A 15,500-nucleotide genomic window follows, 5' to 3' on the forward strand; every position below is an offset into this window, starting at 1 on the left:
CCTTGGAAACCCCATGGAGCGGTTCTGCTCTGCCCTTCGGGTTGCTATGAGTTGGATTTGAGTTGACAGCAGTGGGTTGGGTTGGGTTTTAGGAACATCTGTGTGGGGAAGGAGCCCTGGTGGCACAGTGGATGAAGTGCTTGGCATGAGTGGAACCTTCCGGTGGCTCCATAGCAGAAAGATGTGGTAATCTGCCTCTGTAAAGATTACAACCGTGGGAACCCTTTGGGGGCAGTTATACTCTGTCATAAGGTTGCTGTGACTCGAATTGGGGCTTAGCGCTACATGAGGGGTGGGGAACCTTTCTTCTGCCAAGGGCCACTTGGATACTTATAACATCATTCACGGGCCATACAAAATTATCAGCTTAAAAATTAGCCTGCTATAAGGTGATCGGGCTGCGAACCTTAAGGCCAACAGTTCGAAACTACTAGCGGCTCTGAGGGAGAAAGATGAGGCGTTCTGCTCCCGTAAAAATTTACAGCCTCGGAAACTCTGTATAGGGTCGCTATGGGTCGGAACCGACTCCACGGCACTTAACATAACAATAAGGTGATAGCTGGAGTCCTGGTGTGGTGCTGTGGGTTAATGCGCTAGACTATAAAGTTTGTTGAACCACAAGGTTGGTGGTTCAAGCTTACCAGTTGCTCCTTGGAAACCCTATACAGGGTCGCTATGGGTCAGAACCAAGTCGACGGCACTTAACAGCAACAAGAACAAAATGTTGCCTTGCAGATATTCCTCACCGCTGCTCTACGTAGTAATATTAGTCATCATTGCTATTATTTATTAAGTACAATGCTTACCTTGAGGTGGTTGTGAGCAATTTTCAACCCTGGCAGACTCTCCTCAGTCTGTGTCTCGGGAGGTTATCAGCCAGGCTCCTGCTGGTAGAGGCCTCAGGCTCTTAGGAACCTGTTCTTACTGGAGCTGGGAATGTTCTGGAGCCTGGTCCTGCTGAGGGGTGTGCCAGGTGTGGCCTCTGATCAGAGGTAAGAACACCTCAGCCTGAGGGGAGGTTTTAGACTTGAGGGATCTACTGAACTAAGGAGCCTTCCACTGGCAAAGCTGTTTGAGGAGGCCCAGTCACACCCATGAGTAGATTTGCTTTGGAGAAAAAGAAAGAAAAACTCTAGACCCTTCTCTATCCTTATCTGCCTTTGTGTGCACACAGTAAGCCCTTTCTTGGTGGTCTTGGAGGCAGGACCCGCCACCATTCCTGCTTACCCTGGGACAGTCCTTAATCTTTTCTCCCTGTGCTAGGCCTTGGACAGGTTCCTGGTAAGATTAAGGTCAGTGTTGTCTCTCCTCCCTGGAACGGGCCATTATATGCTAACCAGTTGTAAGAAGGATTTATTAAACAGGCCCTGCAGTGAATAAGGCCCAACAGGCTGCTTCTGAGAGTTACAGGCTTCTTAGAACAAGGGCAAGTCAGCAAACAGCTGAGGAGATAGCCAAATGGGAGTGTCTTAGCTACATCATGTTGCAATATCTGAAGTACCACAAGTGGATGACTTGACCAAACAGAAGTTTACTGTGTCACAATTAGGAGGCTGGAAGTCTGAATTCACACCACCAGCTCTAACAGAAGATTTTGTCTCTTTGCTGGCTCTGGGGGAAGGTCCCTGTCTATCTTCTGAGCTTCTGGGTGATCTTCATGTGACTTGGCATTTCTCTTCCTCCATCTTTGCTTCTGTTTGTTTTATTTCATCCACATCTCCATAGAGATTTATTTAAGCCTCATCTTACACTATGCCTGTCTCCTTAACTTAACAAAGAAAACCCATTCCCAAATGGGATTGTAACCAAAGGGTTAGGATCTACAACACATATTTGGGGGGGTGGGTGAGTGGGACACAATTTAATCCATACAAGGGGACAGAGGATAGAGGGAACAAGTACTCCAGCAATGGGAAGGAGGCCAGTGTGGTGGGGACTTGGGACGATGGAGACGATCCACCGATCTGACTGAGGAGGTTGGCTGGCCCTGTGGGCTGAGGTAAAGCTTGATCCTGGGAGCAGTGAGGAGCTTAATGTGTCTTTTGCCAGTGCGTGGTGGAGCCATGTGGTGGCTGATGCACCCTTGGGGGGTTCTTGTCTCTGCAGGTACAATGCTGTCACCGGGGAGTGGCTGCAGGATGAAGTTCTCATCAAGATGGCATCTCAGGTGAGCAGGGCCCTGAGCCCCGTGGGAACAGTGCCCAAGGGAGGTTTTCTCCAGCAGATTGGAGTCCATGTCCCTCTCCCCCATGTTGTTATTGTTGTGAAGTGCCGTAGAGTCGGTTCCGACCCATAGCAACCCTGAATAGGGTTTCCAAGGAGCAGCTGGTGAGCTTGAACCGCCGACCTTGTGGTTCAGACAACTTTGCATTAAGCCACAGCGCCACACCTGTCCTCCATACCTACTTTATTTTATTTTTTAACTTTGGGAATCCTTTATATCATTGTTTTTGAAATCTCACATCGCTACGTATTGCTGTTGTATGAAATAAATTCAGTGAGTTGCAATCAATCTTTTGAAAAAAAATAATGAAATAGATTAGAACGTATAGTTTACATACTGAAGAGTAGGATGGTTTTTTTTAAGTGTATGTTGAAAATTTTTTATTGTGGTGAAATCTATATTTTAAAAAGTTTGCCAAAATACAATAGGATGAGTGTAAAGCTGATGTTCTCCCATGTAAACTATCACTCAATTCACAATAAAAACTTACAAAAAAAAGTTTGCCATTTTAATCATTTTTTCATTTTTAAGTGCAGATGTAACTAATCAGCACTATCCATTTCTCAAAAATGCAGCATCCCCCCAAAATAGAAGCTCAGTATTCTTTAGCAATAGCTTCCATTCCCTTTTCCTTCCTGTCCCTGCTCAGCAGTGAAGCACTTTGGTCTTTATGCATTGACCTATTTTAAATATTTCTACAATGCTCACCTTTTTGGTGAATGACATTTCATTCAGCATAATATCGTCAAGTTTTATCCATGTTGTAGCATGCATCAGAACTTAATTTCTCTTTATGTCTGAATTTTTTTTTTTTAAAAAAAAGCAATTTTATTGTGTTTTCAGTAAAGGTTTATACAACGCGTTAGGTTCCCACTCACCAGTTTGTACAGAAGTTGTTCAGTGACATTGATTACATTCATCACATCGCATGAATAGTCTCATTATTTCCAATTGGGTTGTTCTATGTCAGTTAGTGTTAGTGACCCTGCCCTTACATATTCTCATCTTTGTTTTATTATTGACCATTAGGTCTCATATGGGTGAGTTTTTAAAGGAGCATAGCATTTACGGTTGACAGTCTTTTTTTTTTTTTTTAAACGAGTTTGACATTTATCTATAAGGTGAGCTTAGGAGTTACTTTTGGTTCACAGTTTGAAGAGTTTTTTAGTCCAGTAGTCTCAGAAAGTCCTCCAGTCTCATGTTAAGTACACTTTTTGTTGAAGTATAGCAGACACACAGAGAAGTACATGTATCCTAAGTATATGTTCAGGTACGCTTCAGCTTTAACTGACATATACGTTCAGCTTTGTCACACCTATGTGACCCTCTCCCAGATCACGAAACAACATTACCAACCTCTGTCTCCAAAGCCTGTCTCATCCCTGGCCACCCCATCTTTCCCACTGTGCTCACTTGATCTCTACAGATGAGTTTCCCCTGTTCTTGTGCTTCATGTAAGTGCAGCCAGACAGTGTGTATCTTTTTGAAGATGGCTTCTTTGATTTAACATTTAATCTGTGACGTGCTTCCATGGTTTTGCTATCCCTGTGTAGATCATGACAAGCTATGGACAACATAGTGGACAGTGAGTATTCTGGAACTCTTAATTGTTCTCATGAGGGACCCATACATAGACCAAGAGGCAGTATTTCAAACAGAGCAAGGGAACACTGAACAGTTTCAAATCAGGAAAAATACATACCAGGGTTATTCTTTCACCATACTTATTCAAGCCGTATGTTGAGCACATAATCAGAGAAGCTGGATTATATGAAGAAGAACGTTGAATCAGGATTGGAGGAAGACTCATTAACAATTTGCGATATGCAGAAGATACAACCTTGCTTGTAGAAAGCAAAGTGGACTTAAAATACTTATTGATGAAGATCAAAGACCACAACTTTCAGTATGGGTTGCACCATAATGTAAAGAAAACAAAAATTCCTCATCTCTGGACATCATGATAAATAGAGAAAAGACTGAAATTGTCAAAGACTTCATTTTGTTTGGGTCCACCATGGAAGCAGCAATCAAGAGATCAAACGACGTATTGCGTTAAGCAGATCTGCTGCACAAGACCTTTTTAAAGTATTGAAGAACAAAGATGTCAGTTTCAGGACTAAAGTGCGCCTGACCCAAGCCGTGGTATTTTTAGTAGCCTCATATCCATGCGAAAATTGGACAGTCAATAAGGAAGATCATAGAAGAATTGATGCATTTGAGTTATGATGTTAGAGAAGATATTAAAGTACCATAGACTGTCAGAAGACCAAACAACTTTATATTGAAAGAACTCCAACCAGAATGTTCCTTAGAAGCCAACGTGACCAGATTTCATCTCCCATACTTTGGGCATATTATCAGAAGGGATCAGTCCCTGGAGGAGGACATCATGCTTGGTAAAGTGAAGGGACAGTGAAAAAGAGGGAGCCCCCCCAACGAGATGGATTGGCATGGTGGCAGCTACAACAGGCTCAAGCATAGCATTAGTGTGAGGCTAGCACAGGCCCAGGTGTTGTTTCATTCTGTTGTACACAGTGTTGCTGTGGGTCGGAACCTAACAACACTAACAGCATATAATTTGTTAATTCTTATTGAATGAATAGACAAAATGATATATCATTGTACTGTGGGTGGAGTCCTATTGTGACATTGTAGGATAAGCACTACACTGCTAGCCACAAGGTCAGTGGTTCAAACCCACCAGCCCTTCCTGGGAAACCTTATACAGGAACTGCCGTGACGGCACTTAACAACAGCAACAACAATGTGGATGGACATTTTGTCTGTTTCCATCTCTTGGTTATAGAACAGACTTTCACATGCACTGTTGCCTGAGTCCTGGTGTGGCTCTGCAGGTTAACGTGCTAGACTGCAAGGTCGGCAGTTCAAGCTCACCAGCTACTCATTGGAAACCCTATACAGGGTCGCTATGCATTGGAACCGATTGGACGGCACTTAACAACAATTCCCCTCTTCCACTCATCTTCCCAGCAGCTTCCAAACCAGAAAGTCTGTTAGGCTTTGGGTTGGGTTGGAATTGGCAGAAGGGAGGGCCCAGGGATTCTGAGGTTGAGATGGGATCCAGGACACCCATTTGGTAGGGAACACCCAAATGGAACATCTGCTCCTGGCTCAGGGTGTTTCTGGGTGGAGTGTGGGGACTATAACTCTTTGTGTGGTGTCTTTCAGCCCTTTGGCCGTGGAGCGATGAGAGAGTGCTTTAGGACGTAAGTGACTCCACATGACTTGGGGCCCTGCCCAGACTCCCCCCTAAACTTCCAAAAGCTGGAGCATTGAGGCGTTTTTGGCCAAGGAACAGAGACAGTGGCCCCATCTTCCTGTAGCCCAAGCCCCTGTCTCCATCTTGTCTCCCTTGGGCTGCATACTGGGCATGGCTATGGCAGTGGGCTTGGGGGGCACAGGCAGCGCCCCACTCATCTCTGGTGTTTTTAGGCCAAGGGGACTAGGCTATGAGACCTTGGCCCCTCCTCCCAGCTCTTTGAAGGACGCAGTGGGGTGGGGAAGGCCCTTCCACCTCCCCTGGGCTCTTCCTCCTGTTCTATCCGGCTACGCGGCCAGCTCTGACAGGCTGCGCTATTCTAAGGCAACGCTTCTGCTCAGGGCTGTATCCCTGTAACCCAGAGCCCCCAGATGGTCCCCTGCTGATTTTCCCCACAGGAAGAAGCTCTCCAACTTCCTACACACCCAGCAGTGGAAGGGGGCCTCCAATTATGTGGCAAAGCGCTACATCGAGTCTGTAGACAGGGATGTGTACTTTGAGGATGTGCGTCTACAGATGGAGGCCAAGCTCTGGGGGGAGGAGTATAACCGGCACAAGCCCCCCAAGCAGGTATGTGACAGCCCACCTGCCACAGGTCCCCTACTTTCTCTTCTTAACAGAAGCTCATAGAAACCATTCATTGCACACTGGGAGACCCTGGGTAGTGCAGATGTTTTAGAAATGCTGACTACTAACCCAAAGGTTGGAGGTTGGAGTCCACTGAGGTGCCTCAGGAAACAGGCCTCGTGATCTGCTAATGAACAGTCAGGCCCTGAAAACCCCATGGAGCGACGCTCTGCTCGAATGCACTTGGACTCAACCATGAGTTGGCGTTCGATTGGTTTTCTGGGGATTGAGAAGTTTTAGCCAAGTACTTTGTCTGCAGAGACTCCTTTATTCCTTAAAACAGAGCTCTGAAGTTGGACTGTTTTTATTCCCCATTTACAGTATTTTTTGTCTGCATTCAAACTCTGTCTTAATCAGAAAGGGAACTTATTACCACATGTAATCCGGCCATAGGCACAGCCATAGCTCTGGCCAACTGAGATCCCAGCTGAGGTTGTTGGGGGACCTTTCTCCGTCTCGTGGTTTCTTCCATGCTGTTGCAGCTGTCGGCAGCCTCGATACTTACAGGGAGGCCAGAAGCTGCAGGCTTGCTCTCAGCCCTCTCAGCAACCTTTCTGGAATCTCAACGTCTGTTTCTCCACACATTTCAGTAAAAATCTCAGAATTGGGTTTCATCAGCTTTGATTAGGGCCAGGGAAGGGGATTTGCAGATTGACAAGCCTGAGATGTGTGCTCCCCCTTAGAACCAGGAGTGTGGTTCATGCCACCAAGACCTCGTGCACTGAGATTGAGGAAGGGATGGCCCCTGAGGAAAAACTCCTAAGAAGGGAGGAATGGCAAGTAGGCACACAAACAATCGGGTCTGCTCCCTGAGGAACCCAGAACTCAAAGATGTGACCAACCAGGCAGGGCTGGAACCAGGGCTCAAATACAGACTTTTAACCTGCTGCCAAGTGGACCCCTTCATTTGAGGCCTTGGGGTGGTGAGTGACCCAGACAGGCTGACTTGCCTGTTGCAGTTCAAACTCACCAGCCACTCTTTGGAAACCCTATACAGGGTCACTATGAGTCGGAACTGACTCAATGGCACTTAACGACAACAACAGCATGGCATTTTAGGCTTTGGAATCCTGGTGTGGCGCTGTAGGGTAAGCACTGGACCACAAGGTCGGTTTGAACCACAAGGCCGGCAGTTCAAATTCACCAGCTGCTCCTCGGAAACCCTATACAGGATCACTGTGAGGATCACTGTGGGTGGGAAACCGACTCGACAGAATTTGACAACAGCATTTTAGAAAATACTGCTTTGGGCCTCTTCACAGTTTTAGCTCTCTAGCTGTATGAGCACCTGCTGGGTAGAGGACACGGTTTCCTGGGCTCCTTAGGGGAGGGAGCCCCACTCTCATGTAACAGCAGTAGTTATTGAATGCTGGAGTCCTGGTGTGACGCCATAGGATAAGCACTCAATCTCAAGATTAGTTTGAGCTGCAAGGTCGGTGGTTCAAGCTCACCAGTGGCTCCTTGGAAATCCTATACAGGGTTGCTATTAGTTGGAATGAACTCAGTGGCACTTAACACCAACTGTTTGCAGGGCCTTGGTTAAGCATACTTGGGCTGGACACAGAAGCCACAGTGCCCATCCCTGGAGTCTGGCCCTAGTAACTGGAGACACTCCATGTTGGCCTCCTCCTCTTGCTTTCTAAGCTTGGTCCTTTGTTCTGTCTGTGTCCCAGATTGTTACATGACTAGCTCCTCTCACAGTGTAGGTCTCAGCTTCTCTCTCCTGCCACAGGCCGACCCAGACCCCCTTTCCATCCAGTCACCCACTGCGACATCATTCTGGTTTGTTCTGGATTCTTTTCCTCAAAGCAGTTAACACTATCTGGAAGAGTCTTGCTCATTGGTTATTGTTTGGATTTCATGTGTCTCGTTTGCTGCTGTATCTGGTGCCAGGGTGCTTGTTCAGTAAATAAGACTGTGGTTGAATTCATAAAGCCAGAGGAATGGGCTGTGTTCTGTGTCCCTACCTTTTGCCTAATGAGCCCTCTGGCCAAACAGCTTGCCCTGTCGATTCCTTGTAGGGATGGAGCCGGCATTTGGGATCTGGCTGCTCCGCCCCCCTCAGGCGGGTTCTTGGAATTGAGGCCATGTTTGGGGGAGTTCTCAGTTCTTATCTCAGGACCGCCCCAGCGTCTGCAGCTGTCATCTGAATCTGTCTGATGACTCAGCTGAGCAGTTCCTGAAGTGGCTGCTTCCTTGGGGAACTCAGATCTGCTAGCATTAAGGGAGACGGGGTACCATGGGTGACTCCTTGTACCAAAGGGCAAGTGTTAAGAAATCACCAAGAACCGTAGGTCTTCCGTACACCCCCACCCCAACACACACACCACCCCGCTGTTGGTAGTTGCTGTCGAGTGGATTCCAAGTCATGGTGATGTCATGTGTGCAGAGTAGAACTGCTCCATTGGACTTTCAAGCCAGTTATATTTTGGAAGCAGATCCTTACTTCCACGGTGCTGCGTAGTGGGTTTGAACCACCATCTTTCCAGTTAGTAGTCTGGTATTTAACAAATCATGCACAGCATTTATTCACATGTTTCTGTATGCAAAATTAGATGTATGTTGATGTTAATTGCCATGGAGTCAGTTCCAACTCATAGGAGCTCTTTATAGGGTTTCCAAGGAGCAACTGGTGGATTTGAACTGCTGACCTTGTTGTTAGCAGCCCAGTGCTTATCCTATAGTGCCACACCAGGAGTCATATTACCTTGTAAAAAATTCTGCAAGGACTGTCAACCCATTAGGCAGATGCCTTCAAGTCAATTCTGATTCATGCAGACCCCGTGTATGTCAGAGTAGAACTGTGTTACATTGGGTTCTCAATAGCTGAGTTTTTAGAAACAGATCACACGTCTTTCTTCTGAGGTGCATTTGGGTAGATTCCAGCCTCCAACGTTTCAGTTAGCAGCTGAACAAGCTGACCCTTTGCATTACCCAGGGACTCTGAGGAACATAAAAATTCTCCATAATTCCCCAATGCAGGAAGGGAACCACTGTTTACTGTTGGTGTCTGTTACTTTAAGACTGTGTCTACTGATTACAGAAACATCAGCAGTCATTGACTCACTTCTTCACACTTAGCAATGCATCAGTGAATTTAATCCTTGTAGTTAAGTCTAAGATCTCCATTCTACAGGGGAGTAAACTGAGACACAGAGCGATGGATTAACTTGCCCACATTTATATTATTAGTGTAGGGCACAGGCTACGTTGCTTAGCAAAGAGACCTACAAACACATGTTCTCATGGAACAGCCCTGCCTTGGTGGGTGGCCCAGTGTAGACTGATACTTTCTTGAAAGTCATCTTGAGACGTGATTCTTTCTGTATGGTTTCTCTGTCCTTCCCCGGGAATTGCCCTGCACTACCTGGTCAGTCTGGCTCCCTGGCACATATCCATGTGACAGCCTCGGAGAGGGGCAAGAGAAGAGGAGGAAGGTCATCACAAGTTGCACCATCATTGCTGGTCACTTCTCATTGGCCAGACTTGGTCACATGGCTACACCTAACTGCAAGGGAAGCTGAACAAGTCACTCCTAACTGGATGGCCTTCCATCTTGTAAAATGCAGGGATGGGGGTTTTCATGCTAAGAGGAAAAGCAGAGAATGGATTCTGGGGGATAATAGGTCATTTCTGGCATAGAGAGCCATCCCAACCCCTCTGCCTCACCCAACAGAGCCGGGTGCTGCCTGGGCCTTGCCCTTCCCCCTAACCCCCACTGCTCCCCTCACCCAGGTGGACATCATGCAGATGTGCATCCTTGAGCTGAAGGAGAGACCCGGCAAGCCGCTCTTCCACCTGGAGCACTACATTGAGGGCAAGTACATTAAGTACAACTCCAACTCGGGCTTCGTCCGTGACGACAACATCCGGCTGACACCTCAGGTGAGTCCCCTGGGCTCACTCTGTCCATACCTCCAGCCTTCAGGATGGGAGCCTGGCCAGACTTAGCCCCTAGAGGAGGCACAGACAGTTCTCAAGCCCCAAGAGTCAGCCTTCCAGGTTCCTCAAACCCCTTCCGCCTAGTTTTGAAGGTGATTCTGTAACGGGGTACAGTGTGCTTGCCTGAGGATGCCACAGGAGCAGGGTCCTTTCTGTCCTTTTCCATCTTGTCTCCTCTAAAACTCCTCCTTGCAGAGGAACCCCTATAAATGGGCAGAGCTGGGGTGTCACAGTGTCTCAGAGCAGCTGCCAGCCAGGGTCCACACAGCCTGGTCTCTTGTGGCCACATTTTCCTTCCTGGCACGTCACAGGCTTTCAGCCACTTCACGTTTGAGCGTTCCGGCCATCAGCTGATCGTGGTGGACATCCAGGGCGTGGGCGACCTCTACACTGACCCGCAGATTCACACTGAGACAGGCACTGACTTTGGAGACGGCAACCTAGGTAGGTGAAGAGCTGGTTTCCATGAAGACCATTGTTGTTAGCTGCTGTGGAGTCACTTCTGACTCGGTGAGCCCGTGTGTGCAGAGCAGAACCACTCCACAGGGTTTCTCGGCCTGGACCTTTCAGAGGCCAACCTCTAGGCCTGTTTTCTGAGGCTCCTCTGGGTGGGTTTGAACCTTTTGGTCGAAAGTAAAACACTTAACTGTTTGCACCACTCAGGGGCTCCATGGAAATTGTACGCCCTCCTGAAATCCCAGAGTTCTTTGCATAGCTGACACGGTGTATTGACCTTCTCAAGGTCATCAAGATGGGGGCCAGGAGCGCTGACCCCTACCATAGTGTTGGTTCCCTCCCTTCTCACAAAACAAAGAGCCACTCCAGACACGCCTGCTGTGTCCACAGGTGTCCGAGGGATGGCTCTTTTCTTCTACTCGCATGCCTGCAACCGGATTTGCAAGAGCATGGGACTCGCGCCCTTCGACCTCTCGCCAAAGGAGAGGGACACCGTGAATCAGAACACCAAGCTGCTGGTGGGTGCCTCATGTGACTCCACTTGGGCCACTTTTTTCTCCATTAGACTGGAGGGCTCTGCTGCCGCCAGAGCCAGCGTGTCCAGTGTCACTGTGTGGTGACAAGCTAGGCCCTGCTTGATGGGGAATATCAGGTCTGGGAGGAACTCATCCTAGCTGTGCCTTTCCCTTCCCTCCTGTGTAGTTACTCACACAGGCATCCCGAGTGTCTCCACTACCAGAGGAACTGGGGCTGCCTCAGGTCGGCCAGTTTTTGACCAGTGTGAGGGGAATGGGCACCTAGAGATGAAGAGAAAAGGTGTATGGTGTATGTGTTTCTGTGGTATTGGCAAGTAGTTGGGCAAGGTGCGGCTCTCTGGCATTTTACTGTGTTCTCCTCACCCGCACCCCACTACACGCACCTGATACAGGAGAATACTGGGGAAGTAGAGTTCTGGGTCGCTATGGGTCGGAACCGACTCGACGGCACTTAACAACAACAACAACAAGAGTTCTGGGTATGTAGTGGGAATTCCCAACTCAGCACGAAAGTCTGGTCAGCGCCTTGAGAAATGGTGGCCTTTAAGCTCTCATTCAGGTGCGTCTTTTCGGAGACTTTAGGGTTCATTACCACTGACTATTTTTAGATTTTTATGTCCGCCCCCCAGTGGACAGATACAGGGCTATGACTGAAAGGGCCTTAGGTCTAGAGGGGAACAACAGGGAGAACCCACTGTCCTCAGAGTGTGTTTGTGTGTCGTGAGCGTCCTTGTTAATGTTCCCAGCAATCAGCCAAGACCATCTTGAGGGGAACAGAAGAAAAATGTGGGAGCCCCAGAGTGAGGACTCTCTCCGGGAGCCGCCCGCCCCTGCTCCTTCGCCTTTCTGAGAACTCTGGAGATGAGAACATGAGTGACGTGACCTTTGACTCTCTGCCCTCCTCACCGTCTTCAGCCACACCACACAGCCAGAAGCTAGACCACCTCCGTGAGTGAGGGGTGGATCCCTGGTCACGGGGATTGGAGGGGGCAGGCACTGGGTAGACCAGGGCTTTCATGTATGTAAGAAAATCAGACACGCTAACTAAAGGGTCATGGCCTAGATGGCTTCATGGGTGAGTTCTTTTAATAAACTTTTCAAGAAATGTGTCATCCAAATGCTACAAACCTATTTCTATTGTAGAAAACAAAGCAACATGTTTCAGTGTGTTTTATGAAACTAGCAAAACCCTGTTAAGACACACACAAAAAAGAGAAAACTGCATCCAAACCTCCCTTTAAATGTCCTGTCAGTATCGCTGTTCACTTTGGAGTAAGTGCTCTTGTTTCCTTTTTAGTAATATTTTACTAAATATTACGGTGTTTTAGGTGAAAGTTTACCCAGCAAATTCAGTTCCCATTGAACAGTTTTTATACAGATTATTCCACGACACTGGTTACCGTTTTCACAATGTGCCCGCATTCTCATTATTTCCATTCTGGTGGTTCTGTTCCCATTGATCTAGCTTCCCTTCTCCTTGCCTTCTTATCTTTGCTTTTGGGTAAATGGTAACCATTTGATCTCAGAAAGCTGATAGTTTAAGGGAGCCTACTGGTGTGACGCTGTGGGTTAATACACCAGACTGCTAAGCCGTTTGAACTGCAAGGTTGGTGGTTCAGATTAATCACATTCATCATGTTGTTCAACCATCATCACTATCTATTTGGAATTTTTCCCATCAGCCTTAACATCTCAGTGTCCCTCACCAGCAATGATTCTCTTTCTCCCCTCCCTCGTACCTGTTCATGGTATCTTCTACTAAAGTTTGATTATTACAATGTACTTGGCTATTCTAGATAGTTCATCTAAATGGGATTGTACAGTATTTGTTCTTTTGTGACTGACTTACTAGTTCACTCAGCATAATGCTTTCAAGGTTTGCCATGAAACATGGGTCAAGACTTCATTTGTCTTCATGTCTAAGTAATACTCCATTGTGTGGATAAGTCTACATTTTGTTTATGTATTCATCTGTTGGTCATCAAGCCTTTTATTTTTAACTCTTAAAAAAAGGGAGTAAAAATAGGGAAAGAATATTGTCAGCACATGGGGTGGGAAAGCAATAGTTCTTCCTTAAGTCATTCCAATACAACTATTGGTCTCTACTCATATGGAACAAAAGAGAATGAAAGAAACCATGTGTTCAAAGAAGAAATTAATCTGCAGGACTAATAGCTTACACGAACCATGGCTTCTCTAACAGATGATGCCTGGCTACCACTACCACGATGAGTGTGATTAATGCCATTGAACTGTACATGCAAAAAATGTTTTGATAATATATATATATATTTACCACAATTTTTTTAAAAAAGGGAAAGCTTGGTGGCAGGTCCAGCCCACCCTCCATTGATCTTGTAGACAATTCCAGTGCTTTCTCTTCATTCTCCCTCTGTCCAGATTGGCCGGTATTCAGTGACCTTGACAACATGGCACCCAGAGACCAGGACCATCTGGACAACCAGCGGGTGAGTGGAGAGTGGGAAGGAGAGGCTGCAGGCTCCAGCCCCCCAGTAGAGCAGACTCACTCCCAGGGAGGCAATCTTCAGATTCAGTGCTGGGCACCCAACTCTGGAGTATAGATCAATCTTGGCCTCTTGCCCAAGACAGAGGATTCTTCTCTAAGGCTAAGCAAGGATGGCCACATAGAACGAGCTGTCCATCCCAGTTCCCAGAGGTAGTTAGACAAGAGAGAGGCCAAATCAGCAATAGTGCGACCTTCTGATAAACATCAGCTCAGCCACTGTTTTGGTTCAGCTACACATGGTGGATGTTTATCTCGTAGGACCCACACAGCCCTGTAACATAACAAAGTCAGCTTTGTTGTTGTGATGTTTGAAAGTTAGCTAAGTAGAACACATTTCCTATAGCTTTGTGTGGACTCAGTGGTACGCATTTGCATTCAGACAAACCTATATCGTGTTAAATTAAACATGACCTTTCAGCTAGCAGTCCAGCGCTGATTCCATACATGTCAGCTATGAACTACTTTCTTCTTCCACTCAAGCACTCCAAAAAGCAGTCGAGAGTGAACATAGTAGAGGAAACTGAGGTTCAGAGGGAAGTAAGCAACTCCCCGAGATTACAGCTGGTGACCCTCCAAAATGGATTGGCAAAGTGGCAGCATCAATGGGCTCAAGCATGGCAACAATAGTGAGGTTGGCCCAGGATCTGGCCGTGTTTCGTTCTGCTGTGCATAAGGTCACTATGAGTCGGTATCGACTCTATGGCACCTAACAACTACAACTACAACAACAACTGATGAATACCAGGGCCAGAATCTGAGCCCAGGCAGTCTGCCTCCTTGACACCCAACCAGGAAGAGGCCAGAGGGAGAGGGCATTAGGCACGTTACAGGATAAGGAAGAGAAAGCAAATGGTTGGGATGCTTAGCTGTCACCATTCCCACCAGGTAGGCAGAGAACCACTGGGACCCTATGGTCATCTATCTTCTCTCCACAGGACTCTGAGAACAGTGGGGACAGCGGATACCCCAGTGAGAAACGGGGTGAGCTGGATGACCCAGAGCCACGTGAACACGTAAGCACCCCCTCAGGAAGCAAAGCTAGGAGTGCCTCATTATCCAGAGGGCAAAGAGCCAGAGAGAACCTGAGTGGGTCCTGAGAGACAGTAAACTAATAAGCAAGGTCATTTCATATTAATGCCGGAAGAAGGTAAGACGTGGACACGAAAACAAGCGTGGTAGTTTAGGCACAAGTAGGTTGGAAATAGTAGGCAAATCGTACAGTGAAGCTTGTCCCTTTGGTTGCTAAGCTGAGGATGCTGGGTAATGGGACAAAATGACGCTGGTCTAAGTAGAGGAGCCCAGCTCAAACGCACAGGATTCTGGCAAACCCTGAAAAAGGCCTTTCCTCAGGCATACACCCACCAGTGTGGAAGTGAGGGTGGCCTCTCGGGCAGCATCCACCACTCAGGGATTTTGCCAGGTGTCCAAATGGACCAGGTCTTGCTGGGAGATCTCTGGTCTCAGCTTTGCGTGTGAATAAAAAGCATGATTTGGCTAAAAGAAGTGCTTGATCCTGCTTCCTGGTGGCTCCTGTGCCTTTGAGTCAGTTCTGCTCCTTCACAGAGAGGCGGATAGTAGAATTCATGCCTGTTACCCAGCATCCTGTCTGCTTAGAATCACTTGGGGTGGGTTGGGCCAGACCCCAGGAGGAAAGTCCCCTGAGGAGAGTCACTTGGGGAGGGATTGGCCAGTTCCTCGGGAAAATGGCCTGTTTGACTCAACCTTCTCTCTACCTCCATTCAGGGCTACTCAAATGGTAATCGGAGGTCCGAGTCTGACGAAGACAGTCTGGGCAGTTCTGGACGGGTAATGAGCCCCAAGGAATCCGGTGGCTTCTTGCTTACCTTTACTATCTGTTTCTGTTTCCTCTCCCCTATCCCCACGACTTCCTGCCCACTTACCTCA

The 15,500-nt window shown here is 47.5% G+C and overlaps 1 protein-coding gene across 1 annotated transcript in view; it reads left to right on the top strand.

Annotated features, from left to right (window-relative positions):
* The window catches only part of EEF2K (eukaryotic elongation factor-2 kinase), a 77,500-nt gene that overhangs the window by 46,803 nt on the left and 15,197 nt on the right, over positions 1–15,500 (top strand). Inside the window, exons 3-12 of the mRNA XM_006871942.1 lie at positions 2,107–2,167; positions 5,417–5,454; positions 5,906–6,077; positions 9,870–10,019; positions 10,388–10,520; positions 10,923–11,050; positions 11,815–12,016; positions 13,469–13,536; positions 14,531–14,608; positions 15,339–15,401. Coding sequence (XP_006872004.1) covers positions 2,107–2,167; positions 5,417–5,454; positions 5,906–6,077; positions 9,870–10,019; positions 10,388–10,520; positions 10,923–11,050; positions 11,815–12,016; positions 13,469–13,536; positions 14,531–14,608; positions 15,339–15,401 — 1,093 coding nt within the window. The remainder of the gene's footprint in view (positions 1–2,106; positions 2,168–5,416; positions 5,455–5,905; positions 6,078–9,869; positions 10,020–10,387; positions 10,521–10,922; positions 11,051–11,814; positions 12,017–13,468; positions 13,537–14,530; positions 14,609–15,338; positions 15,402–15,500) is intronic.

This window comes from Chrysochloris asiatica, unplaced genomic scaffold, assembly GCF_000296735.1.
Source record: "Chrysochloris asiatica unplaced genomic scaffold, ChrAsi1.0 scaffold00178, whole genome shotgun sequence".
Lineage (NCBI taxonomy): Eukaryota > Metazoa > Chordata > Mammalia > Afrosoricida > Chrysochloridae > Chrysochloris > Chrysochloris asiatica.